The sequence below is a fragment of the Canis aureus genome, chromosome 34 (genome assembly GCF_053574225.1).
Source record: "Canis aureus isolate CA01 chromosome 34, VMU_Caureus_v.1.0, whole genome shotgun sequence".
In the NCBI taxonomy this organism is placed as follows: domain Eukaryota; kingdom Metazoa; phylum Chordata; class Mammalia; order Carnivora; family Canidae; genus Canis; species Canis aureus.
In genome coordinates this window covers 656297-683837 of record NC_135644.1, presented here as the reverse complement: position 1 = coordinate 683837, position 27541 = coordinate 656297, and the positions used below count along the sequence as shown (strand labels likewise).

The 27541-nt window shown below is 44.4% G+C and overlaps 1 protein-coding gene across 12 annotated transcripts in view; it reads left to right on the top strand.

The window, feature by feature from the left end:
- GULP1 (GULP PTB domain containing engulfment adaptor 1) overlaps nucleotides 1-27541 on the top strand; it is a 218053-nt gene that overhangs the window by 119546 nt on the left and 70966 nt on the right. For all 12 annotated transcript variants that reach the window (XM_077883531.1, XM_077883526.1, XM_077883523.1 and 9 more), the window contains exons 3-4: nucleotides 9323-9394; nucleotides 14873-14934. In XM_077883531.1, the coding sequence (XP_077739657.1) occupies nucleotides 9367-9394; nucleotides 14873-14934 (90 nt within the window). In that variant the 5' untranslated portion in view covers nucleotides 9323-9366. The remainder of the gene's footprint in view (nucleotides 1-9322; nucleotides 9395-14872; nucleotides 14935-27541) is intronic.

Sequence of the window (27541 nt, the reverse complement as noted above, 5' to 3'; positions counted from 1 at the left end):
ATCAAATTGTTCATTAATTTATATTGTTTCAACCCATAACGTTGTTTCAATAGACGTTTTCCTGTCCAACAAAAGAAATATTTCCTATGTCGGAAAATCATCACGGCCTTTATCATTATTGGCTTGTTTATAATGTTTTCTTTGATGAAAAGGTGCATGGCCTTCATTTGTACGATTTATTGTAATTGTGTACAGTATGTGTAGCAAGATAAGAGTACGGTTTTGTTCATCGATTACTGAGCAACTTTAGAGAGTTTCCTGATTCTGAAAATATCTTTAAGGTTTTTTATATTGTTGTACAGTTGAACAAGATTTTGGGAGCTAAGACGAGTTTGTATTAGAATAGGATATAAATTGTCTTAGAAGACCGAGCTTGTTAATTTGCTTTGTAAGTCAGCAGATACTATACGTATCTGCTGCTAGATAACTAACTAACTAGATGCTACGTATGGATGCAAGGATAAAATTCTTAAAACTCAGATTCATTTACTTTTCTAGGACATTCTTGCCATTCATTTTATGCTGACATGAGAGCATTCATTAGTGCAAGAGAATGAGAGCTCTAGCTCCATCTGAGTAGATATATTGAAAGGGAAAATTTTCAAATTAGTTCAATTAGTTCAGGGAACTAGGTTGAGGTTAGTTGCCAGAAATCTCTCTAATCTGATCAAATGGGGCGTCAAATAAAAAGCAAATCTGGGCTTATGTAAGGAGAGCTTGTTTGAAAAGATTACTGCAATCAGGGGAGGGAGGGAGGTTGTAATGGGGAGAGTTTGGCAACCTTGCATCTGGAGGCATCTCAAAGGTGAGGCCAAAAAGGGCTTTTCTTTTATGGGGAAGAGTAAACAAAGATGAGTGGGGGGTTGTGATTAGGGGCGGTGACCAGAGAAGCTTTACCCTGGGGTCAGCCAAGTTTTAGGAAAGATTATGAAGGAAAGGCTGCATCTGGTAAACTCAGGGCAGGTCAAAGTTAAGGATCCTGGAGGAAAGAGACGGGTTTTGCTAAAGATACGAGGCCCTAATCGAGTAGCGGAGATTTTGTCCAGACGGGTCGGAGCGGTGCCACAAACAGTTCAGCTAATCCTTCATGAAGCAAAGAATGGGAATTTGGAGGGTGTTTGCCTGGCCTTGTCATGAGTAAACGTGGGGAGAGCCCTGGATCTTATCTACATCAACTGGGGAAGGGTGGGTCTCTGCCCTGAGCCCTTTTCCAAAACACTGAGGGGTGGGGGATTTCCTTGACCTTTGTTGTTTTCTGAGATCACGGGCCTGAGCAAAGGTCAACCCGGTCAGGATGGTGGTGAAGATAAAGCGGCCTCTGGAGGGCGGCTTGGCCTGGCGAGGCTGGAGGACACCCACAGGGAGGGCGGGATCTGAGAGTAGGCCCTGCGTGGTTGTGGTGCCCGTGCCGGTGACGGGCTTGGGGCTATTTTTAGCTGTGGCCCAGCAGCACTGGGGGCGGGATCCAGCCCGGGCTCCCCCGTAAGGAAAGCTGGTTTCCCAGGGTAAATATTCAGAAGCTGTGTTTTCAAGGACCAGATTTCCTGTCCACCAGCTCTGTCCCGGAGCCCCCTGGCACGCGAGACACTCCCCATACCAAGGGAGAACATTCCAGGCTTCTTGTGAGGACGGCTTGAAAAGCCAGCAAAAGAAATGGTGTCTGGCTCTGACGTTTTTTTTTTTTTTGCTCTTTCTTACAACACTTCCTTCAAACCAAACCCTATAGTATGATGAAAACAGGGAGTCCGGGCACATTTATAATTACTGTTTGTGAGAAGGTAAAGACAGAGACTGTGCTCACTGTAAAAACACCCACCCCAAAACCGCTGACGTCAAAGCAAAAGACTAAAATGAAAAAAAAAAAAAAAAAAGAGAGATAGAGAGATCCTTTCAGGTGGTTAAAAGAAGAACTCTTATGGGGTAGATGTTAAGATGAAGCAGGCTGGCGAGCCGGGCCCTCCCCGCAGCCAGGGAAGGGAGCTCTGCGGAGCCGTGGGAAGGGGGGACGTGTGGGCCCGAGTGGGGCGCCGGACAGGGGCTCTGCAGCAACCCAGAAGAAAGCATTGTTTCTGGCAGGTCACCAACCCCGGGAGGGCCAGGGGTCCCACCAGGCGGACGACCTCACTAATGCTGATCAGGAAATTCCAGGCGGATCGCCTTAAAATTCCACTCCTGGGAGAGGCCAAAATTGCAAATTAGTTGAGGTATTAAGTCTTGGTTGGGCTTTAGCAGAAGTGACTCCATTTGGAGCCTGTTTCTTTTCAACAAAGTGAAACCCTAATAAGAGGTAAACAGTTTCAACCAGAACTAAAAATTTTTACATTGTTGCTTTGTTTTCAGAGATCAGCTGACTCTTCAGTGTCCATCTTGCAAATTCTAGGGAGATCAGCTGATTCTTCAGTGTCCATCTTGCAAATTCTAGTCTTTTAGTTAGTTTTCTTTTTTTTTTTTTTTTAAGATTTTATTTATTTATTTATGAGAGACACACAGAGAGAGGCACTTGCAAGTTCTAGTCCTAAGGCCATGAAGCCTGGAGTGTCAGCCTCTGAGAGCATTGGTTGAGCAGTCAAGCCGCTTTATTCTCGTCTTTCAAAGGCCCTCGGATGGGTTGGCCAAGGATAATGTCACCTCAGCACCTGGCCCCGCTCACGGTCCCGGGTGGTTGGGGCAGCGGCACGAGGGTGCGCGGCCCGGTGGCCACAGCGGCGGCTCTGCAAGGACGCGGTCTTACGTGTAGAACCAAAATAAGGAGAAAGAAAGTCTTGTCGTGACTTTAAAAAAAAAATGGAGAAAAATTGAGCAGGACTTCCGCATTCACTTCAAAGTCTGATCTTCCAAGGGGAGCTGACCCCGGGACGCGGTCCGTCTCCACGCAGGACGGCAGGTGTGTCGCTCCCACGTCTGCTTCACGATGCGGAGCTTTGGGGGTCTGAAAAGATGCTTCTGCTGGCACCGTCTCCTCAGATGATGACCGCGCCCCGCAGAGAGCAGCCGAGCTCCCCTGAGGGACAGAAGGTGATGAAGAAACCCGGGGAGAGAGAGACTTGATCGATCCCTGAAGGAGGGTGTAGGGGACCCTCTCAGGCTCTAACTCTCCAAGCCGAGCTCGACGCCTGCCGGGGGTGCGGGGCGCGGGCCCTGACCGTGTGGGGGCACGGGGCCACCGGGGCCGCGGGGCTGTCCTTTGACCTTGGAAGCGCCCGGGGAGGCCCTGATCGCAGAGGCTGGGTGCTGACGCCACCCCCGCCCCACGTGCAGAAGGTCTCTGCAGCGGGGCCAACCTGTAACGAGGCCGTCATTGCCGATGCTCCCTGCACGGCAGAGGGCCCGGCGCCGGCAGGTGCCTGTCGCATGTGCTTGTCCCCTTACAGCACAAAGTACTATCAGGACCCCAGCGGTTGGAACTTGGTAGCTTCTGTGCCCAGAAGGCGTAGGTTGGATGTGCCCATCTCTTTGACGATTGTAGCCCTTCTTTTGACTTCACTCCCGGCATCAGAGGAAACTCAGATTTCATTCTGCTCCGCGGACCCGTATGCGGGACCTTATACATTAGGGTTTTCTTGCACGTAGACCGCCGTGAAGGGCTGGCCGCGTTGCAGGGTGCCCGGACGTGCCCTTGGCCTTCCCGGCTCCTGGCCGAAGTCTCCCCGAGAAGCGCAGGAGGGCCAGTGCCGCTCTGAGGCCCGCAGCGCCTGGCAGGGAGCCCTGTGCCCAGCCGAGCTCCGCGTACCTGTTCTGCCCAAACCTCCTTTCCTGTCTCACCTTCGACCTTTGCTCACCTGGGAGACGCCTGCCCACGGCCTCCCTGAGATCATCACCTTGAACGACTCGGTCATCTGTGCTTCACCCTCTAGCTCTCAGTGCATCTGCCTCTTTGACGGACTGCTCCCTACCTGCCGAGCCCGCGCCCGTTATCCCCATCTCTCCAAGACGTAAGCACCTTGAAGGCAGCGACCGAGTCCTATTTATTTCCCCTTTTCCTTCGCTTCTCTGACGCTTGTCACCAAAGTGCTCTCATCGTGTATCTATTGGAAGAACAAAGGATGTTTAATGAGAGTATGAGACATGGGTCAGTCTCATAAAATAAGGAAAAAATAATGATAAGCATCTATATCCCGCGTCAAGAAACTTCAGAGAACATTCATGTTGCTATTTCTTAGTAAATTATTAATATATAAATATTAATATATTAAAGTGCTCTTTAGCACATCGTGTGGTCCCTCCTCCTAGTGATGTGGATCTCAGTTAGTGTACCGGTCAGTTTTCCTGCCTACCCTTAGGTAGTATTGACACACAGACGCCGAGTCTTTGCAGATTATGGCCACAAAATACAATGAAGAAGAATATTGTAAGGTGCCTTAAAATTTGGAGATTTATTTATTTATTTATTATTATTTTTTTAATTTGGAGATTTAAACAGAGAACCTTTACAATAGATACTAATTAGATCAAGAAGAGCCAAAAATGAGCTGAGTGCTCTGAGTAGGATTTTGGAAGCTACACGAACTATTGGAAGCAATGAAGTTCCAGGACTCAGCCACTCTAGAGGACTCAGCAACTCTGAGCAGCTACTGGGGCACTAAAATTGCCTGATGTTCCCTTATGGTTACCTTCTTCTTCTTTTTTTAAAAATATTTTATTTATCTATTCATGAGAGTCACAGAGAGAGAGACAGAGACGCAGGCAGAGGGAGAAGCAGGCTTCATGCAGGGAGCCCGATATGGGACTCGATCCCGGGACCCCGGGGTCATGACCTGAGCCAAAGGCAGACGCTCCACCGCTGAGCCCCCCAGGCATCCCTCAAGATTACCTCCTTGAATTACGTGTTTTTGATAAGTCCACGAAGTGAGAATTAAAAAAACACATTTACAGGAGAAGCAACTGTGGTTGTTTGTTGTTTTTTGACTTTACCTGATTTCCCTTCCTAGAACTAAGCCGCGTGATTAGACTCCATCGTGAGATCAGAAATAATCTAAAATAATGAACAACAGGATCTTACCGATTTAGGATTCATTTAATATGAATTATGTTTTTTTTTTTTTTTTTTTTTTTTTTTTTTTTTTTTTTTTTTTTTTTATGAATTATGTTTTAATCAATTTCCAAGTTCTTTAAAATTTTAACCTTAAAAGAATTCCCAGGAAAATTCAATTTTAAATATACTCATAAGGGTAAAATGAAATTCAGAAGTGGCCGTTTTATGGGCCTCGGTATTACACCACATATAGTTTCTTTAGTCATAACAATGTTATTTATTTATTTAAGAAGAGCCTGGGCAGCGGGTTGCAAAGCAGGAAACTGCCGTTCGTTAAGAAGCCGCTCTCGACTTCCCCTGAACCAGTGGTGTGTGAATATCCGTGGATTTACCTCAGTGGCCGGCCTTCAAACCTGGGTCTATACTGTATTCACTTAAAAGAGATGATCGTTGGCCCCAGACTTTTTTAAAAAAGACTTCGGCCTGGGACGCCCGGGTGGCTCCGCAGTTGAGCGTCTGTCTTTGGCTCAGGTCGTGACCCCGGGGCCCTGGGGTCCAGGCCCCGCACCTGCTCCCCCTGCTTGCGCTCGCTCCCTGTCAAGTAAATACATAACATCTCAAAGGGAAAAAAGAGGAGTAGAATTGTCTGCACAGACCTGCAGGGCTCTGTGTAATATGGGAGGGCTTCTGAAGTTTGGCCGAGCGGTGATAGGGACGGAATCTGTGTGAGCGCTGAGAGCACACCACGCAGCACTGTCAACCCCGGAGCACTCAGGCATGTCAAACCAGGAGAGCACGGACAGACACACGCGGGGACACACGCTTCAGGGGTCAGCCTCGAAGAGTAAAGTTAAATGAGGAATCTCACACGGAACTGATGGCCCCACAAATTGTTTCAGCCTTTGGTATACTCTTAAAAAAAAAAATAGAAAACCCAAGTAGTCATACTTTAGACCTCATATAATTTTTACTCTGGAATGCAATTTTATGGAAAAAAAATCAGTAAAAGACATTTATTATTCTCTCTGTATATTACGTAGCTAGGATTTAGAGATAAATTTTTTTTTTAGAGATAATTTTTTTTACCGATAAGGAAATTATGCATCCATGTATAAGAGGCCACCGAAACAATGTTTATCAAAAGTTTGTTTGAAAAGAAAGATTTATGTAATACCGTAAATTGAAATAAAGTTTATTCAGAACTTAGATTTCTTAAACTTCACACGTAGTAAGTTGGTACCAATATAGATCTTACTACCTCAGCTCTAAAGTACATTAAAACATACGTTATTAATACATTAAATGGTATATCGATGCTAATTTAGCCTTAGCGCTACAGTCTGAGCTGGGGATAGCGAGCAAAACCAGCATCTGCTTATTTTCTAGGCGGGGAGGGGGGAGGGGGGTCGTTAAGATCTGTTTTGCAAAGAAAGAGTAAAATGTCAAAGGATCAAATACATATGCTAAAAACAATTGTTTGGAAGGTGGAATTTTGGTGTTTATTTATATGATAAGAACGGCTTATCTGATATCTCCTGAAATTTGTATCTACGTGTATTGTGAGCAGGTGAAAATGCTCCTGCTGTTTTATTTTGTTTTATTTTATTTTTTATTTTTTTATTTATTTTTATTTTTATTATTTTTATTATTTTTATTTTTATTTTTTTGCTCCTGCTGTTTTAGAGCCATAGGATTGTAGCCACATTTCATACCCTCCCTATCTGGCCTCCTGGCCTTTATATGATCATGTCAGGGTTGTTTTATTTATTTATTTTCTTTCTGTCTATATGCCCCGGAAGAGTTTATATTATATTCTTTATTTAAAATACACCCAATTTAAAAAAATAAATTAAAAAAAATAAAATACACCCAATTTTATGAAATTTAAGATTTCAGGGTGTTAAACTCCATCCTTATATTTCACAACCTGCTACTGTTGGAAGTGTCCACCTGAGAACTCCTGCATTTGAGCTGCTGATTAATAGATTTCATGGTAATTTTATTTTTCCAGGTAAATTGTACATCATGTTCAGATGCGTTTTGTTTCTTTTCTTTTTTTTAATTATTTTTTTATTTCTTTATTTTTTTGGTTTTGCTTCTTTTCTGCTAGTTTTTTTTTATCTTCGCTTCTTCCTCCAGGATACAACCAATCAATAACCATCTCTCTTAGGTTCTAGGTGAAAAGCAGCTTTTGGGAGAAGACAGCGTATATTTCGTCCGAATTGTACTCCCTTGTTTACCTTGCAGAGTGACTGGCCCTCATGATTGATAAGGGGTTTCTGAATGAATAAGTTAATTATTTGTAATAAATAAAGTCATTTCAATCATTACTTCCAGAATAGTATTTTCTGTATCACAGAAAAGAAGCCATATTATATCATTAGTATAAATGACATGATCGCTTTGGTGTTTTATTTTTTTTTTTATATTTAAAAGCCCCTTTTATTATATTATATTTTATTTTATTTTTTATTTTTTTTGTAAATTTATTTTTTATGGTGTTCAATTTGCCAACATCTAGAATAACACCCAGTGCCCATCCCATCAAGTGCCCCCCTCAGTGCCCGTCACGCCGTCACCACCACTCTGGTGTTTTGGGATTTTTTTTGCTTATTTATTTATTTATTTATTTATTTATTTATTTATTTATTTATTTTTTCACTCTGGTGTTTTAATTTTTAAAATATATTCTCTACCTGCCATTATTAATGGCGTATCGTGAGCAGGTGAGTAAAGTATGAGGTCAGTAAGAGCCTGATATTACTGTGTCCTTATGTAAGTGCACAAAACAATACCTAGTAATAATATTTCATAATTCCGTTAACTGGTTTCATTGGGAGTAGAAATGCCGGAACAGAGATCCCAGTAATTTCATTGTAAAAATGACTTTATGATAAAGATCGATCTCTCTGCTGGGTCTTATTGCTGTAGATTTATGGAGAGTGTTACGGTCTGACGGTTGATAGAGCCCGGAAGTTCACACGTTGAAATCCCCCAAAGTGGCGTTTTGAGCTGGGCCTTTGTAAGGTAATGAGGTTTAGATGAGGTCATCCGGGGGAGGCCGTGTCTTTATAAAAAGAGGAAAAATAAGAGCCTCCTCTCTCTGCCATGTGAGGACACGGCCAGAGTCGTGCCCTGGAGGCCGGAGCAGGGCCCTCAGCAGCCCCTCGCCCCGGTCATGCGGTCACGGCGTCCCTACGCGGGCCACGCTGAGCCACACGGAGGCTGATACCAAGAAGCCGGGGCCCGCAGCAGCCAGAACCCAAAAATGTGGAGGCGACCCAGGCGCTGGGCAGCGGGTGGAAGCTGGCGGCGTCTTGGGGTGCGGGTCACAGGGGCACGGACGGCTGGGCGGGCTGCTCCAGGCCGCTCAGGCGCCGGCTCGGAGGGAGAGGCGGGCGGCTTCTGGAGGACCCGTAAATGATGGAGAACGCAGCGTGGTGGCGGGCTGGCTGCGTGGCCACTCGGAGGAGGACAGCGGGCAGCGTGGTGCTTGTGTCCCAGCGGTTCGTGGACAGCGGAACCGCAGCGAAGGACGTCGGACGCTCGGTGGAGAACATCTCGAAGCAGCGTGTCGGAAGAGGGGCTCGGTTCCTTCCTACTGATTCTAGTAAAATGTGAGAAGAAAAAAATGATTTCAGGAAAAGGAATCGTTAGACCAAAGAGACATGGTACTTCAAGATCTGGAGGAGCGTCAGCCTGGCACGTGGCGGGGAGCACCAGGCACGTGGCCGGCGGCCCTTTGACAGCTTCCCCGGGGGAGGCCGCGGACGCAGGCGGCAAGGCTTTGGCACGGAGCCCAGGAGGCCTGGATGGCGGTGGCTGTGCTGGGAGCGTGCATCGTTCGCCAGGACGAGGGACAAACGGCCCCGAGGCCAACCCCGAGCTCCGGGCTCGCGTGGGCTCCAGCGGGCGGGCCAGCGGCTCCCCAGCCCCGGGCCCGGTGCCTCCTGGGGACGCACACGGCCACCGTCGGGGTCACAGACCTCTGCTGACAGTGACCCCAAGGTGTGCCGCATCCCTTAGCCGTCAGCTAAGGGGGTCCCTCCTCTTTCTCCCGAAATTTGCGGATAAATGTAGTGAACAATGCACGTATGGAGGAGGGAGACAAGAAGATCGATGAACTTTGTGGAAAATTTCTTTGAGGCATTGTTCTTGCCCGCTGTGCTGCCGGAGTCTCGAGTTCCCCCGTGTGTTCTTACCCAGAGTCTCTTAGGGCATTTCAGAATATTCTTTATAAATATTGAAAAAAAATAAATTCAAAAGACTTTGCGATTAAAATGCATGTGCATGAAGGAGGTGGGCCCAAATGTCTTTACTGACGCTTTGGCACGTTGTTATTCCTTTTAGGACATAAAGTGTGACTGAACCGGACGCCTGCGTGGCTGGTCATCATGAACCGTGCTTTCAGCAGGAAGAAAGGTAAGTGCACCTGCTTAAGGACCCGAGGGTCAGTCCGCGCCGCTGAAAATCAGGCGGAGCCGGGGAATCAGCCTTTCCTCTTGTGAAACCTTGTGGCTCAGGGATGAAGTCCGGATACAGCGACCCACGCCCGCGCACCTGCTGCTTGACCTTTGGTTGTCACCCTAACGGGACGGCAGCCGTTTGATGCGCGTGTTTCGGGATACGTTGATGATGCTACGTTTCCTGGATCATTTTACTCTGTGGCGTAAAATGCCAAAAAATAAATAAATAAGTAAATAAAGCGATGGGAAAGGCATCCAAGTAGGCCCGCATACGAATAGAAGACACCGCTGGTTAAATGACCTTTTTTTTTTTTTAATTTATTTTTTATTTTTATTTATTTATTTATTTATTTATTTATTTATTTATTTATTTATTTATTTTTAAGGAGCAATGAGACGTGGCATTCAGCAGGTATTTCGGGGTACGCTCAGCACAGATGGAGGCCTCTGGTAGATTTACGTGCTTCAGTGCGTGTGTGTTTGGGAGCGGTTGCTTGGTGAGGGAGCCAGGGCTTGTCCTGTGTGATGTGCCGTCAGCGAAGGGGGTGAGCAAAGCTCTTTGGGTTCAGAGCGAGCGGCAGCAGGGACCACGGGGCACAGAAGCCGGGCTGCATCCCACGCTGCGATCACGCCGGAGGCTGACAGGCGTGGGTCTGAGACCTGCACGTCCGTTCTCGTTCATACACCCCTGATATTTGGGGGACGCCCCTTCGTGCTGGGCAGGGAGGATGTGGGTCCACGCGTGATGATCAGAGGCCCCCGTTGCCTCCTCGTGTCCGTATAACGGACAGTCCAGGGCCACAAGGTCGTCTGCTGTGTTGGTTCCACGAAGCCCGACGCGCTGTGTGGACCCTGAGGACTCAGCAGACAGGCTGGGGGTGGGGGGCGGCTTCGGGCCTTGGGGCCTTGGGGCCTCCCCACTGTGCACCTGCCGAGCTGCCATCACGGGGCTGACTTCAGGAAAGGTCCAGTCGGGGTAACTACAGGGGCGTCCATGTAAGCGGGACACGATCCCCACAAAGCCGAGCAGACACGCAGCGGGATTCCCCAAAGCTCAGACGTTCTTGTTACGGAGTGAGACACCCGCGCACGCTCGGCTGTGGGGCGACGGGTGGCCCTAATGTGGACTGTCAGGCTCCTGGCAGCTCCTGGAAACTAGCACTCTATTATTTTAGGTTTTTTTTTTTTTTTTTTCTGAATAAGGGGAATGCAAAAATGGCATTTATTGTCATCTATAGCTTGGTTCAGATTTAAAACACCTACTGAACGTGGAGTGGACATAATGTTTCTTTGAAAAATCTCCTTTACTAGTAGGAAAAGAATCCAGAAGTGATTCTCTGATACGTGGAAGTATTTCTTTTTTTTTTTTTTTTTAACGTGGAAGTATTTTTAACGAAGTGATAAAAGTCTTACATCAACGACTCATCACTTTAATCATATTATTTTTATGTTTTTTAAAGATGTTATTGATTTATTTGAGAGAGGAGCAGAGGGAGAGGGACAGGCCAACCCCACACTGAGCGCGGAGCCCGACGCAGGGCTCAGTCTGGTGACCCTGAGGTCAGGACCTGGGCCGAAACAAGAGTTGGTCGCTCAGCTGGCTGAGCCACCCAGACACTCCACCGTCTTATTTTTTTTTAAACACTCATTTTAATTTTATTTTATTTATTCATTCATGAGAGACCCACAGAGAGAGGCAGAGACACAGGCAGAGGGAGAAGCAGGCTCCTTGCAGGGAGCCCGATGTGGGACTCGATCCCGGGACCCAGGGTCACACCCTGGGCCGAAGGCAGATGCTCAACCCCTGAGCCCCCAGGTGCCCCTAATAAACACGTCTAGACTCTTTCCATTTGCTTACAATTCCCATGGTTTTAAAGTTAAAACTCCCAATTTCTAATTTCCCTTTAGTTGAAGAGGATGTCGGACTTTTTCACTGAGAAATCCCAAGTAACCAGCAATTAGATGGTTATTTAGATGACGGCGGGAGTGCGGCCACGGGGAAGGTTCGAAACAGGAAGGTTAGAGAATCAGGAAACAGAAGCACTTGTTCTGCTTTGCCTCCTTCTCTTTAAAAAAATTTCTTGTGATTTCTTTTCTTCCCCCCAAATCTAATGATTAAATATCCTCAGGGGGAAATTATTGATCAATATTTTATTCTAATTTCAAGGTAGAACTTGAAACTTATCTTAAACTCAAACATATATATATATATAATATATATATAATATATATATATATATATTTTTTCCCCTTTCATCAACCCTTCCAATTAGTGTTTTGTCTGATAGTCTTTGAATTGGCTGGTGACCCCACTGATTTTCTTTGCAAGTACTTTAATGCTACAAATTCTAAAAAAATAAGACTGCACGTATTAGAATTGCTTTATTTGGACTATTTTGAAGACATCTGTAAAAATTAGCCTGACCTCATAACCACGGTTACATTTTAATGAATGTATTTGTTCTGTAGCTCCTTTTCTTACGTTAGCTTTATCTTTGAATTTTGAAAATCCTATCTTCTATTCATTACGTCAAAACTGAATAGTTTATTTTTTTATTTTTATTTTTTTATTTCACTTATATGTGGAATTTTTTTTATAAATTTATTTTCTTATTGGTGTTCAATTTGCCAACATATAGAATAACACCCAGTGCTCATCCCGTCAAGTGTCCCCCTCAGCGCCCGTCACCCCGTCACCCCCACCCCCCGCCCTCCTCCCCTTCCACCACTGCTAGCTCGTTTCCCAGAGTTAGGAGTCTCTCACGTTCTGTCTCCCTCTCTGATATTTCCCACTCATTTTTTCTCCTTTCCCCTTTATTCCCTTTCACTATTTTTTATATTCCCCAAATGAATGAGACCATATAATGTTTGTCCTTCTCCGATTGACTTATTTCACTCAGCATAATCCCCTCCAGTTAGAAACGACAAATACCCACCATTTGCTTCGACGTGGATGGAACTGGAGGATAAAACTGAATAGTTTAGTAGAAAAGCAGAAAATATTGAATGTGAGTAAATGTGATTAAATAATTCAACTTACTACACTTCCTATTTTTTAACCTGTCAGTTGACACGCTGATGAGTAGACATAACCAGAGTGAACAGCACATGCAATTCGGTATTTCAATATTATTTCCCTTTTTTATGACCCATTTATATGCATCTGTTCACCCAACAGTATCTCGTTTTGAACTTGATGTACTCAAAGTAGACGCTTTAAGCTCTGGCGATACAGTAATGACGACGTGACTGCGTCGTTCTTGATGAGCTCTTCATCTAAGTGCATTTTGAACACTTGGATGTGTTGACCCAGCCGTCAGAATGGCTTAACGCTTGCCCAATATTTTGAAATGCTGGCATTCCCCTTCACATGACTGTTTGCTCTTGAGTTAGTGACGGCAGTTTAATTTCAAGGAAAAGGACGTGTTCCAGAGTATCCGTGTTCCATTATCTGATTGCGTTTGTGGGCACAGGTAGCGACCAGGGACCGTCGTCCATACTCCGTCCTCAAGGTCGGGCACAGCTATAGGACCAAGATAGTTTAATTCTGTCAGTTTTTTCTTCTGCCGAAGTATACATTAGGATGCCAGTAGGGAGGCGTTGTGGAAATCCCTCGGGTCTCGTAAGCGAACTGCCGTCCTCGAGGTGGGTGGTGAAGCCATCCTGGCTCCATGATGTGAATGTAGGTATTTTGTCATTGTAGCTCTGCGGCTTATCCACTGCTCACTTAGGACTGTGATTACCTTAATCTGTCATCGGTGCCCCCTGGATACTCCTGCCATCTTTCTGGGTCACTGCGGTACAAGACTCTAACAGACGTAGTATCATCAGCTTTCAACTCAGAGTATCTTACAGGAGAAAGCAATTGTCCCTCTGCCCCAGGGTTGGGATGGACCGTCATATTCAGAGGTAGATGTTAGAACCTTCCGAGCAGGGTTGTGTATCTTGGAAGAGGAGACATGAGAAGAAATGAGTTATGGGGGTTAAAAAAAATAAATTGGATTTTTTTTTTCTTTTTAGGTTTCTTAGAGGCAGATCTTTGTCTTTATTGTTTTGATGTTTTTATTGTTCTGGTGTATAGCATTGCAATTTGTTTCTTTCAATATGGAAGGGCAAGACTATACCCTAAATCTACGTACAAATTGTTCTTGAATTAATCATATCGCTCGTCAGTGGCAGTCATAAGAAGAAAACTGTAATTAAAATAAAAATCCTTACAGGAAATAAAAATTTCGCACATCAACGTCAATAGCAATATGTCAGTATTGCTTTTTGCAGCTTAGAATGTATTGCTTCTCAGAACACTGGCCCCAAGTACAACTAGCACTTATCCACTCGAGTAGCCAGAAATAGCCCTGAAATGCACCATAAGCTTGGGATGTTTATTGATCCCTCATTTTTGTCTTGGAAATTCTTATGAATATTGCATTGTACCCCATAAAGATATTTAATATAAAAATAGTGCATTATTTTCCAAATGGTGTAAAATAATTGACATTCCAGAAATAGAAGCCTTTTTCTCTCTGTCTTACATTCTTCCAGTTTGGGAACGTATTAATGATATCAAACCAGTTCCTGTTCACATCATTTTCAAATGTTCTGAATTGAATGTTGAAAATACTTTGTTAGTAATCTGTTTCCTTTCAGTACGTATTTATTTACTACTATTCATGGTAAAATGTGTCGTTGATTCTATTCTGTTGGTTATATTGATTCTAAACTTTTAAATTGCATGAGAAATAAAATATTCACAAAACTCTGCTAAAGGAGACAACAGTTTCTGAAGACTATGAAAGTTTACTACAAACAAATGGAATTTCCAAAAAATGGTCAAGTTTGATTAGTTCAATGTTTTTTGTTTTTTCCCCACTTATACATTCCATAAAATATTTTGGAAGGTGTGTAGAATGTATAAATAAAATTCAAATATGAATGAAAAATATTTTTCTAATGATATGCAATATAAATTACTTTCAGTATCTTCTATTATTTTAGTTACTTTTATTTTTAATATTCTCTTATACTATCTAAGGAATATTTTAAAGATTTAGGATTTATATATTGATCAGGGAATTAAAAAAAAAACTGTAAATCATGAGAGTATAAAAGGAAAGAAGAAATGTGTCACATAATTACATAACTGATATAATTGTAGTACACTGAGTTTTTTTTATACTCTTTAAAACCTTAGTATCATTTTATTATGTGAATACTTTTTAAAGGAAAAGCTAGAGACTTTTATGCCAAGAAAGACTCTTATAAGCACTTTCCAGCTATGCTGTTCTCCTATCTGAATAGTTACTCTTTCTCCATTTAGCAAAAGAATCACGATTTAGAAATGCTCCCACCCATATCAGACTCCTTATGTTAATGAATGAGTATGACACCCCGAGAACGTGTAATTTAATTTAACCTTGTGTATTCTTCATTGCAGACAAAACATGGATGCATACGCCTGAAGCTTTATCAAAACATTACATTCCCTATAATGCAAAGGTAAAATGGTTTATATGATATTTAATTTATTTTGTTATAGTATTATTATTAAATTCGTGGTTGATCTAAGAGATTCCTTATGCAGTCCTATTGATGGCATTTCCTCGTAGATGATCCCTATAAAAACGTTTGCATAAGTAATTTTGTAATCTATAGTGTGGGAAGTGATTTTCCTCTCCAAATAAGTCTTTTCTTCCTCCATCACTTCAAATAAGCAATTATTTTATTTAGTTATAAAGAGTATTCTTTATAATTTCTGTCTGTCGTGCATGTATTTTCTTCAAATGATTTTGGCTATCTTTGAAATTATTTGCAGTATCATGGCCTGTAGGAAAGAAAACAATCAACAAATTAACTTCCTTTAAAAGCATTTTAATGTTGCATTACATAGAAAAGTGTTAAAACTAACCTGATCATGAGAGAAATGAGCTGCAATTGTAATTAATGCAATTTTCATTCAAAAAGAGAGACAAAACTTAAACTATTAAGAAAACATAGAAAAACACAGTTTTTGACTCTTTGGTTCAGTTTTATTCATTTTCATAAAGAAATAGAAACAATCTGTGCTCCATATCCTTAAAGATTTGATTCATTGTTGACATTGGAAAAGTGGGTGAATGAACGAATGCACTTCACAAACAAATCTTTAAAGAAAAGTGTTATTGTATAATGAGGGAGCGCAAAACCTGAAATAGATTTTGAGTCTAAACTTGGAAGACACAAAAGAGAAAGTTGTGTTGGGGAACAAGCGAGTGGGTCAGATTTAACTGGCCTTCGGTTTAACTGAGCTTTGGACAAAGTGTGGGGAAAACAAAACGATAAAATTATTTTTATGAGAGAACTTAATTAGCAAACTCTATACTGGGATATAATGAGATGAGGTGCAAGGAATGATGTCCGGAAAAAGGGAAAAAAAAACAAACAAACCATACTTTGAACAGAAAGTCAGTGCTGTTTAATAAAGAACCTCTTGAGGGCTGGTCTGAGTCTGAATCAGTAGAAAGAAGCATTTAAAAGACCACCTAGTGGTTCATCCAGTGCTGTGGCTCAGCTGTGAACTTTGTAGAGTATCGCAAGTCCCATTTTTCTTGCTGGCTCCGTTAGCAAAGAAATACTCTAAAATATTTCCAGTATAAAGCTCATATGCTCGAAATCACGGCAATGCTTAGGACTGTCCCATAATGTTAACATATGGTTTGATTGCCATGATTTAGCATGAAAAATTTGGTTAGCTGAATGAGAAAAATTGAGCTAATATTATCAATACCTTCCACAGATATTCTTCCTATTAGCTATTGAGAAACTATATGAAAACTATTTAGAAAAAAAATTCATCTTGAAGATGACTGTTATTTTAAAGGGCATGTTCAGTTTTTGATAATATTATTGGTCGTACTAGAATCATATCTTTTAAGGGAAACCACCACGTATTATTTATTTTTACATATGATTGAAGTGTCTCATTTTGAAAAACTCGTTTATAAAGGATTGGGAGATTCTGAGTAGAACCGTCCTTAACTCTGTGGGTTAATGTGAACAATGGGGATCTGCTTGTCTACATAGAAAAGTTGCCTGGAAGAAAAAAAGAGAAAAGAAAAGAAAAGTTGCCTGGGCTAGTCCACAGTGCAGACAACTATAAGACATGCCACGTGAAGTAGAGCGCACAAAACCTCTTCCCAGATGGGGGTCAGTAAATTATGGAAGAGCAGGTTGGTTTTGTCCGTTCTGATATGGCCTCCCGAGTGGTAACACATGTCGTGTATGCTAAGTGGTATTGAAACTATCTGAGGAACATTATTTTTTTTTTTCTGAATTCCTTCTTTTTGTGTGGGACGTTATAAACTCATCATTAGTAGTTATTTTTGAAAATTTTGTAGTTTTTTTGAAAATTTTGTTTGTCACTTTAGAGTACATGACACTTGAAGACCAAATCCATGTCCACAGGATGTGCCTTAGTACAACCACCAAAGATATCGAGTCTTGGGGCGCCTGGCTGGCTCCCCATACAGCATGTGGTTGATCTCAGGGTCATGAGTTTAAGCCCCATGTTAGGTGTAACATTTACTTTAAAAAACACAATAAAAATATTAACAGAACAAAAGGGTAAAAAAAATAAAAAATAAACAAATACGGAAGGTTAATAAATATACAGAAAAGATCCTCCACTTATGATCACATAAGTGCTTAAAAAAATACAGACTCTATATATTTGACGAATTAATGCATAATAACTTTTCCAAAGTAATTACAAAGTACTTACATTTCAGTGGGCCCTCATATGTGCCGGGTACATGGTCTCATTTATTATTTGCTGTGATCCAGTATGGTGATTATTAATCTTTACGTGAGAGAAAACATTATACTTTAAGTGAGAGAAAACTAAGGCTGAAAAGTTAAGTAGTCCGTCTATTGTCACAGAATTTGCGAGACGGAGACAGAGTAATAAACTGAAGTCTACATGATTTCAAAGATCTGCTGTTTTTTTATGTACATAGTAACACTCAGTTATTCCTTCATCTACTGCATTGCTGAGACGTAGAAGGCGCCATTACGGAAATGTCAGAATATTGGGGAAGCCTCAGCACCCTATGACACGTCTTATATTCTCACGGGCCTTATTGTCTTAAGGAGATACACAAAAATAACCAATGTAGGGGCACCTGGGGGCTCAGCTCGGGTCATGACCCTGGGGGGGCTGGGAAGGAGCCCCATGTCAGGCCCCCTGCCCAGCACGAAGTCTGCTTCTCCCTATTCCCCTGCCCCTCCCCCTGCTCATTCTCCCCCTCTCTCTCTGTCTCTCTCAAATAAATAAATGAAATATTGAGGAAAAATAACCAACATAAAAGTCAGATCATGTTCTGTGTCATTCAAATGAAAGTTATGGAGATTCAGAGAATGGAGTGACTCCTGATTTATGGAAAATGGGACCGAGGTCGAATTTCCTAGGGTCAAACAAGGGGCAAGTGACTGTGAGTAGGATCCCTAAGGTCGAGGTGTGGACTGGGTATGACAAGAGGCAGGCTGGGGCATAAAGCACTCGTAATGCTACAGTATTTCATGAGCAAAGGGGCCGCATGATAGCAGAGCTGCCAGGGGTGTGAGGCGTCCACACACACGGATCCCCCGTCTTTCGATGAGCGGGTTGCAGCTGTGGCTGGCGTGGCCAGACCAGAGAGCATGGCATGGGCCATCAGGGAGGGTGGGCGGGGGCCTAGCAGGGACCAGCCACACGTGGCACTTCTTCCTCAGGGCCGCCGCAGTCCTCTTCCCGAGGCCCTTACCCCGATGGCATCAGGCCCACTCATACCATCCCGGGTATCCTCTTACACACACACTCAGCTGGTGATAGACGCCAATCGTACCCATAAGTCGGCTTTATGGCAGCGCCTGGCTTAGTATCTGGTCGAGTTACCGGGTGGCGTAAGCTGCCACGCCGACACGAAGTGCGGGCCGTCGCGGTGCTAGTGATGCACGAGGCTAACAGGACAAATTGGGAAGGCGTTGCCTGGCAGGAGAAGCAGTTTGAGGGGTCAGTTAGTAATCCCAATTAAGTGGGATGATGAAGATAAATCCGACATGTCTGAGAGTTGATCTGGATCAAGAGAGAGAGGATGATATCCAGCTTCTTAGGAAGTTACTTTAATGGGCCAAGAGTGTGGTCCTAAGTTTTTATAGGATAAGAGATAAACCTATCATCGTAGGAAAAAAAGATGTGCTAACTCTTGCAGGGACGGAACTGATGCAACAGAGGAATATTTTATATGTGGGGGAAAAAGAAAAGTATCTACGTCCATCCTGGCTAAAAGGAGGACTGAGCATCCCATTAAGACTTCCATCACTTTGTTCACTTTTTGGAACCACTGGTAAGAGATTCATCTGATAAATTTACCAGATCAGTGCAAGAATCATAATTCTCACTAGGGAAATAGGTAATAACATTTACACTTAGGTGTTCTTAGTTTTAGAGTAATAGTTATCCGCTTTCGTGTTAAGATTTCTTTAATTTTTAAAGAACATATGTTAGTTCCACATTCTTTCATTTTATATAAAATCCCATTTAAAAAATTCACATTTGGTACAGTATGCTTATTTCAGAGCGTCTTATGGGAATGTAAAATAAGTTGTTTTCAAGAGTATTATTCTGTGTAGGGTTCATCAGTTTTGGGTTTTTCTAGATGAACAGCGACCGCTTTAGCACAGCTTCACCAGGCATTCTGCATGTTATCCTGTGTGGCCTATACTGAGGTTTCCAAACCGCAAGTTATGCTCCATGAGAAAAACCGGGTCATGAATTAATGCAGCCAGTCACGGGAGGCGAGCATTTGAAAATGAAATAGAACAGAAGAGAAAAAAGGAAAGACATTTCTAGAAGGCATATGGTAAACACCCGTTTGTTCCATAAAATTGTGGTTCCTGGTCATGAGTATGAGAGCCGCTGCCTTTAAACGGCAACCTGCCTTGAAACAGGACCAAAGACTTTGCCCGATTTAACCAGTTTAAATCGTAAAATCATAATGGGGGGGGGGTGCTTAAAAAAGGCATCAAACCTTTAATAGAAGAGGTGATACGCGTGTAAGTGTAGCCACACGCCGTCATTGAATACGGCATCCTGAAATCCTTTCCGCAGCTTGCACGTGAGCACGATGGGCGCATGAGAGGAGGCTGGGGCGGAGTGTGACCGCAGGTTCACCCGTGCTCTCATTCGTGGTCCCGGGCGCCGGGCCATGTCCGTGGAGGACCCCGACCCAGGAGAATAGGACGCGGTTAGTGAACCCCACAGGTCAAACCCTGCCCTCCTGGCCTTGACCTGTGAGAAGCAAGGTAGCATCACCCTTTCTGAGAAATACCTGAGAAGAACATTGTATTTTGATCTGCTAACACGCATGACAGTCTGGTTTTTATTTGTATGTGGCCGAGGTGCAGCGTCCATCTGGCCTGTGTGTCGTGTGGCTACGTGGATCTCAAGCCAGGAGCAAGTGTGAGTCCCGAGGAGCTGCCCACACGGAGGCGGGTGCGAGGCTGGGAGGAGCGGGCCTGGGCTCCGATCCCCAGGGGCCCATGCTGGAGGAGTGGGGGGACACCTGTGGCTGCACGACAGGAGGAGGGTCTGGCCACGCGAGCACGAGCACAGAGGGCCGCAGGTGCCTGGGGAGACCGTGGGTGGGGTGCCACGGAAAGTACCCGAATGCAGGGAGGGTCCTGAGCACAGAGCAGAGCAAGCGGGACTGCGGGGAGCGGGGGGGGGGGGGGGGGGGGGGCTTGCGGTCCTTATGGGCTCCGGCTCCATGATGCGGAAACCCCGCCAGGCCAGGAGGGGGTGCGGCCTGAGTCTGCAAGGCTGGGCCTGGGGCAGGGGTGGGCCTGGGGCCCGGAGGGAGCTGGTGTGGACGGGCCTGTGGACGGGCCTGTGGACAGGCCTGGAGGGGGGCCGGGCGGTAGGCAGCTTCCTGTCTCTGCTGTATCTAGGACATTAAGCAGAAACGAAAACAAAAATTGATCACCCTCAAGGAAGGACATAGAATTTTCCGTTCGTTCCAACTGTTGAAGAGCCTGCTGAGCCAGCTTTTCTATAAACGTGAGACTTTGGAAAACCTCTAGCAAACTCACCATTCCGTCGGTGTGAAGTGGTCATTTTCACAATGGAGAATCATGATGTTTCATGAAAAAAAAAAAAAAAAGCCACTTACTTGGAAATGTCCTGCTGTCAAGCGCTCCATCATCCCGGCGTGCTTCCCGCCCGAAATGCGCGGCTTGCGGCAGCATCGGGGACACGGTCCTGAGGAGGCGTCACACGCTCAGGCCGCCTGTGCAGTGAGGGACCCGCGGGCCGCGCCTGGGGGGCGAGTGGGTCAAGAGCAGATGGGACCGCGGCCCCGCTTGGCCTGAGGCCTCCGGACTCCCCTTGGGGATGGAGAACCAGGAGCAAAGGGTTCCGGAAGGACGGGAAGCGGGTCATGAGCAATGAGATAAAGTAAGTGTGTCGAGGAGAGGTCGAGACAGACGCTGTCCCATTGCGGTGACGTCTCGAGGCGCCGAGCCTCGCAGGTGACCGAGCGGGTGGCCGGCAGGTGCCAGGCCTCCCCAACCCCCGCACTCCCCGCCTCCATGTCCATAGCCCGGAGGCTCGGACTTGGCTTCTAGGAACCACAGAAAGCAGCCAAGAGCCACGACAAGGCCCCTGCGTGACATGGGACAGCGCCCCGGCCCCAGTGCCACCTGTGGTCACCGGGGCTGCCCTCGGGGCCAGGCTCTCCCCCCCCCCCCCCTGCACCGGGAGACTTCCACCCCGGGCTTGGCATCCGGGCAGCGGGGCTAGTGGTCGGAGCCCAGGGAGCCGCTGTCCTGGCCTCGCAGGCCGCGCCTCGAGCTCCCCCGGTGACCCCGGGCTGGCCCCCGCGACCTGGAGAGCACCGGCCTTCGCCCCGGGTCCGGCCCACGGACAACGCTCCTAGAACACCTGTCGGGCCCGTCTTGTCCCGTCGCCGCACAAGCAGCCCCCGGACGCGAGCCGGTGTCCCCGCCGCCGGGTGTGCACCCGGGAGGCGGATCCGTCGTCAGGGGAAGGTGCCCCCGTTGCCCTACTTTCCTTTTACCTCGAGGTTTCAGCGGCTGCGTCCTGGAGCCGGATGTTAACCCAAAGGTCACCTTGGCCTTAAAGTTGAATAGAGCCGAGAAGGAAGCCCGTCCCAACCCCACGAAACCGCGATGGCGTCTTCCAAGCAAAACGTTCGCGAAGAGAGAAAATTGCGACATTATGAGGCCTAATGAGTCGTGGTGAGGGAAGGGTTTAATGCGACTAAACCATTTTGCTAACGACTTCTCAAATGGTTCTGGTGCCTGCGTGATGCGTGGCCCCTCTGGACCGTCCCCGTCGGCTTAGGACTCAACAGAAGCACAAGCACCTGCCACGGGGCCCAAACTAAAGGAAATTAGCCAAGAAGGCCTTCGCCTCGAACCCGGTGGGAATCGTCGAAACTTGGGCAAAAAGATCCACCCCTGTAAGTAGTTTCGAGACGTCTTTCCAATTAAAAAAGTGGTATATGCTACATCAGATAGACGGGTAATAACTCTGCGTCTGTACTGTCCGGGAATGGCCCTTTGTGTATCACAGCAACACCGACCGGCGCGTGGTTTAAAAAGGAAATTAGGACGCTGGAGTATGGTATTTTTCCATTGTTTTCTTTAGGGTTGGGAAGCTACAGATTTTTCACGCTAAACAATGTGAAAACAAAGAAGATAGTAACTGGGAAATTTGTTGGATGATGATTTTATAGTTGGGTATGTGCTTATGAAATACAAGAATAAATGGAAAACCAGAAAGGACAGTACGCACCTACCATCACCTCGCTTCTCAGTTCCGGAGATGAACTTATAAAACTAATTTCTGAAAAGTGTATGGTTGTTGGAAAAGATGCTTAGCTGTGTTTTTTTTTCCCTCTAGGTTTTCCCGGGTAACTGAAATAGTAATTAATATTTTTATTTATTCGTTACTACTTTTTTATTGAGGTATGAGGACATATACAACATTATATTAGTTTCAGGTACACAACAAAACGATCAGACATTTGTGTTTATTGTAACATGGTCACCACAATAAGTCTAAGTTATTAACATAATTAACATAGTTAATTATGTTAATATAATTAACTTAATTTTGAAAGCGATCATCATTGTAAACTTACTTTACATATGAGAATTCTTTTGAAAAGTGTCATGTAGCTGTTAGAAACTACTGAATAGAAACTAAAAACTCCATATTAATCATTCCTTACAACATTTCAGTATGGACTACAGTGTTTTTTTTCTTAAAAAAAAAAAGACATTCTATCTGTTATGGATTCATAGACTTTTAGTGTTAAAAAGGGCCTCGAATCTTCCAATTCCATCATTTTCTTGATAAAATAAATTGAGGATCACACTTACACAAGACAGTAGCAAAATTCAGTCTAGAAATCAAGTCTTTTATTCTATGGCCAATTTTCTTTCCATTTTTTAGAGGAATTTTTTTTTTATTCTACAGCCAATTCTCTTTCCATTTTTTAGAGAAATTTTTTTTAATTTTTTTTTTTTTTTAGAGAAATTTTAAAGAGAAAACCTACTTAGCAAGCAGATGAATGAATCCAAAGACAAAATAGAATATGTATGCATGTCCTCCCTTTATATATGTTAATTGTGAAACCGGTTTGTCCCCATAGCCCTGTCTGTTGGTTGATCTCTTGGATGTCCTCATTGACAACCGGCCAGGAGCTTGGCAGAGACGGGAGGTAAAGGAGACTGTGTATTTACCTCCCCAACAGAGAGGCCAAAAAAAAAAAAAAAAAAATCTCTTTTCTTATTCTGCTTTGCTTATTCTGCTTTGCTTAATAATATTAGTATTAATATAATCCCAGGATGAAAAATGCCTATGATGTTGCTTATCCTCATAGGCTTCTTCAACGGGAGAGCACCGAGCTGGAAACGGGGAATTCTCTGCAAGTTAGATACATTTGTCATTTCACATTCCTACATGGAGATGTTCGGCCCGATGTCCATCAACAAGAGAGTTTATTCATGGCTGAAGAATGTTTGTGAAAAAGGAAAAGTCTGATCTGGTCTCAGAGGGGTCAAGTAGTAGCATTCCGAAGCCTGGAATATGAAAATTAGGGATGTGGGCCAACAGCACAGCTAGGGAGTATTGTAGTTTTGGGGGAAAAGAAAATGTTTGAAAATGTAAAAAAAAAAAAAAAAAGAAAGAAAAAGAAAAAAAAAGAAAATTAGTGTTTTTATCAAGTTGATTTCAACAGCAGTTTTGGTTTTTGGTAACTCAACTAAACATAAGCTAAATATAAGTAAATTAGGAAAGAGGTGGACATTTTTGGACAAAGGACCTATGAGAAATGCAAAATGGGAACGAAGGAGGGATTGTTATGGGAGATGAAATACAGCAGGAAATACCAGGGTTTTCAAATTATTCAGATTTAAACACCGGGTCAGCCCTATTAGTGGGTATATGGTTACATTTCAAATATTGACTGGAAAGATGTTAGGTAGAAGGAAGTTGCCTCCAGAATTCTTTGTCCTTTGATCCGGGGGCTGCGAGATGGAGAAGCAGGTGGTTCGCTTCAGAGAGGAGCCTCTGCTAACAAAACCAGGGCTGCAGCCGACGGCGTGCTTACATTTTAGGAGAGGTTTGGAAGAAGGAATCTTTCATCTCTTAAGAAATATGTACATACATATATTTAAATCAACTGCAGTCATTTTTGTCTTTTTTCTGATCTTACGGACTATGGGAAGCTTCATCTCCATAGCAATTATGCATATTTTTACACTTAAGAATGGTCTCCTGTTGTGTGCCTGTTTCTTCAGTTTCCAAGAACGTGTTTATTATCTTCTCTTTTTCCTTCCTGCTGGAATGAGCGGTTCCTTTTTCTTTGAAGATCATGTTCAAAAAAAGTACGAGTCCCGTCTCAGTCTCAGTCGCAGCCAGGATCGGAGCGCTCCTTCTCTGCAACCTGCCCGGTTGCGATGGCAAAGCGGTAAAGAGAAAGGCCACGGGGAGCCAACGATCTGACCCATGACCCAGTTTATGGGACCATGGCCCGAGAGAAGGTGCATCTCAAAGTACAGGGAACACGGATAAAATATGGAAGAAGCGCTTCTTCACATTTTAGGCCTGTGCTCTATTATTAGCTAAGCTATTATATATAATGTATATTATATATATTATAATGATATATTATATATAATTATATATGATTATTATATTTAATATGTAATAGCTTAGCTAATATATAATATATAATATATAATAGCTATTATTAGCAAATAATAGCTAATATTGTATATTAATGTTTATATTAATGTAATAATATATTACATAATATATATTAATTATGTGTATTACATAATATATTACATATATAAATAATATAATATATAATATTAATATATAATACATAACTATAATATATAATATAATTAAATATAATTAACATAATATAATTATAATACATATGTTAATAATAGCTAATATTAATATATAATATATAATAATAGCTATTATATATTATATTAATGTTTATATTAATATATTAAATTATATCTAATTAAATTAAATATACTAATAATAGCTAATATTAATATATAATAGCTATTATTAATATATTATATTAATGTTTATATTAATGTAATACATTACACAATAATATATATTAATTATGTCTATTACATAATATATTACATATATAATTAATATATGTATATATTACATAATATATCAATATAATATAATATATAATAGCTATAATATATAATATATGTTATTAGCTAAGCTATTATATATTATTAGCTATTACTCTATTATTTGCTAAGAAATAACTTTATTATTTTGTAAACATGATACGTGCTAATCATTAAAAGGTAAGCAGTATAGAAAACCACTAACGTGTAGAAATCAGCAGAACGCTCCGATCATCTCGGGCAGAAATAATCCGGGGGTAACTTGTGGCTACCAGAAGTCCAGGGACCCCAGATTCTCTCTGAATAAACACAAGAATAGACACATAGATTCTGAAAAATGACTGCCACAGGATGTAACCGCCCCGTGCCAATAACTTCCCGTGCGTTTCCCGTCTGTCGTCTCGTTTAATCTTCACAAACGCCCGATGAGATTAGGTCTGCTAATATCCCCCGTTACACAGCGAAATTGTGACATTAAACTCCAAACAGTGGACTAGTTAGGGAGAGAGACCAAGGCTGGGAACAAAGAGACCGCTGGGAGGAGTCAGTTTTGTAAGGAGGAGGTTATAGTCTGCGAGCTGTTTCACAACAACAAGGCTTGAACTTTACTTGGATTCAACAAAAGAAACGACAAAATTGCAGTGAATTACAGGAGCTGGGCATCTCCCAGAGGGTACCTTCGCCGCAAGGGATAGTAATCCCTGTAGGGTTGCCCGGGCGGTAAGGGAAGGCGTTCAGGCGAGTCGCCGGGCAGTTGGCCTGCGTCGGTGGCCCTCGAGCCCACCGCCGCCCGCCCACCCGCCAGGACTTGCAGCGTCTACGCCTTGTTCTGACCCTATAACCACCCTAGTCGGTTAGTCCTACTTATGCATTGAAATGGGCTCAGGGCACCAGCGCTCCTTTACCATTTCTTTCCTATTCCTGAGCTCTTGATGTGGAATGGATTTTGCGTTTCCCCTTCTAAAAGCTTTTCAGAAAAGCCTCAGTCGGGGTTCCGTGGGAGGTGTCCTACTCGAGGACGCCCGCCTGTCACCTTGGGTTCCCCCTTCCCTGAACACTGGTCCCTGGCGCACCGTCTCCACTTACCCTCCTGTTGGGTAAATATCCGAATCCACCTCCCTTGCCCCCTCGAAGTTGTCTTCCTTTTTTTTTTTTTTCCTTGCGCATAGATGCCCGAGATTCGTTCTTTATCAGTACATTGTAACGACCAGCAGGTGGGCCGGGCTGAGGTCTCGGCCAACGGCTCTAACGCCTCGTGACCGGAGAATGACGTCCTCAGCCCTGGCAAAGGCAGCGCAGGAGGAGAAGAGAACAGAAAGAGCGGCCCCTGTTCCTCCAGGGCAACACACTCGCTGCCCCGAAGAAACGGACGCCGCGGGCCTGGGGCTGTCACCCGCGCAGCAGGGCCAGCATTCCGGGGCCGGGGGCTGGGCTGTCGCCAGAAGCGAGCGGACGGGAGCCTCAGAACCGGGTGCAGAGCAGAGCCCACAGCTACGAGGCAAGCCCGGCGCCTACCGGCTTTCCCATCTGTGAGATGTCAACGATACGCTGCTGGTACCGCCTTCACGCCCGTTGAACAAGGGTAACACGTGTCCGGTGCCCGGGACACGGCCGGTGCTCGCCAAGTGGCCCCGCTCCTGCGTCTCCCTTCCCATCACACGCAGATTAAGGAAGATTCGCTATAACACCGTCACCACGGAAAACGGCGGCCACAGTGTCACACAACCAGCTGACGGACGGGGTCTGTAGAATGCGGCCGGGCATTAGCAGGTTGTCGCGGATCCCTTGCACGTCTGGGTAACACGCCGCTCCGAGACGCCGCGTTGCACGACCTTCCCCTCTACCGGTGCCCTGTCTCTCAGGCAGATTTTATCTGTGGTCGAATAACTCAGGGATGGGGCCAGACGGGGCAGCCCTGGCTCATTACGTCCCGGGAGGTCTGGGGTCGGGAGCACAAACCACTCCAGCAGGCTCTGTGGGGGTCCCGGGCAGCGAGCAAGCACTGAGGGGCCTTGATCTGCCTTCACCTGATCCCCAGGCGTAATCCTGACAGTCAAAGGTGGGTCTCCAGCTCCATCAGGTTTTGCATTTCTTCCCGAGGCTTGCCAGCCACACTGCACCACATACCTGGCCACGTGGCTGGTCTTATTGCTCATTGGAACGTGTTGCTGCAGACTTGCTCGCGCAGGCTTTTGCCGGGCGACGAGATGACGGAATGAACACAAAGCGAGTCTTGCAGACAGAGGGCTGCTTCCATTTGCAAATATTCAGACTCTATAGCGTGCTGCAGGGACTGCTGGGGGACAATGAGCCAGACGGAATGTGCTCAGGCATCGTCAGGAGAAACATGTCAGTCAATTTAATTTTTGAGACGTATTTAGAAAGAGGG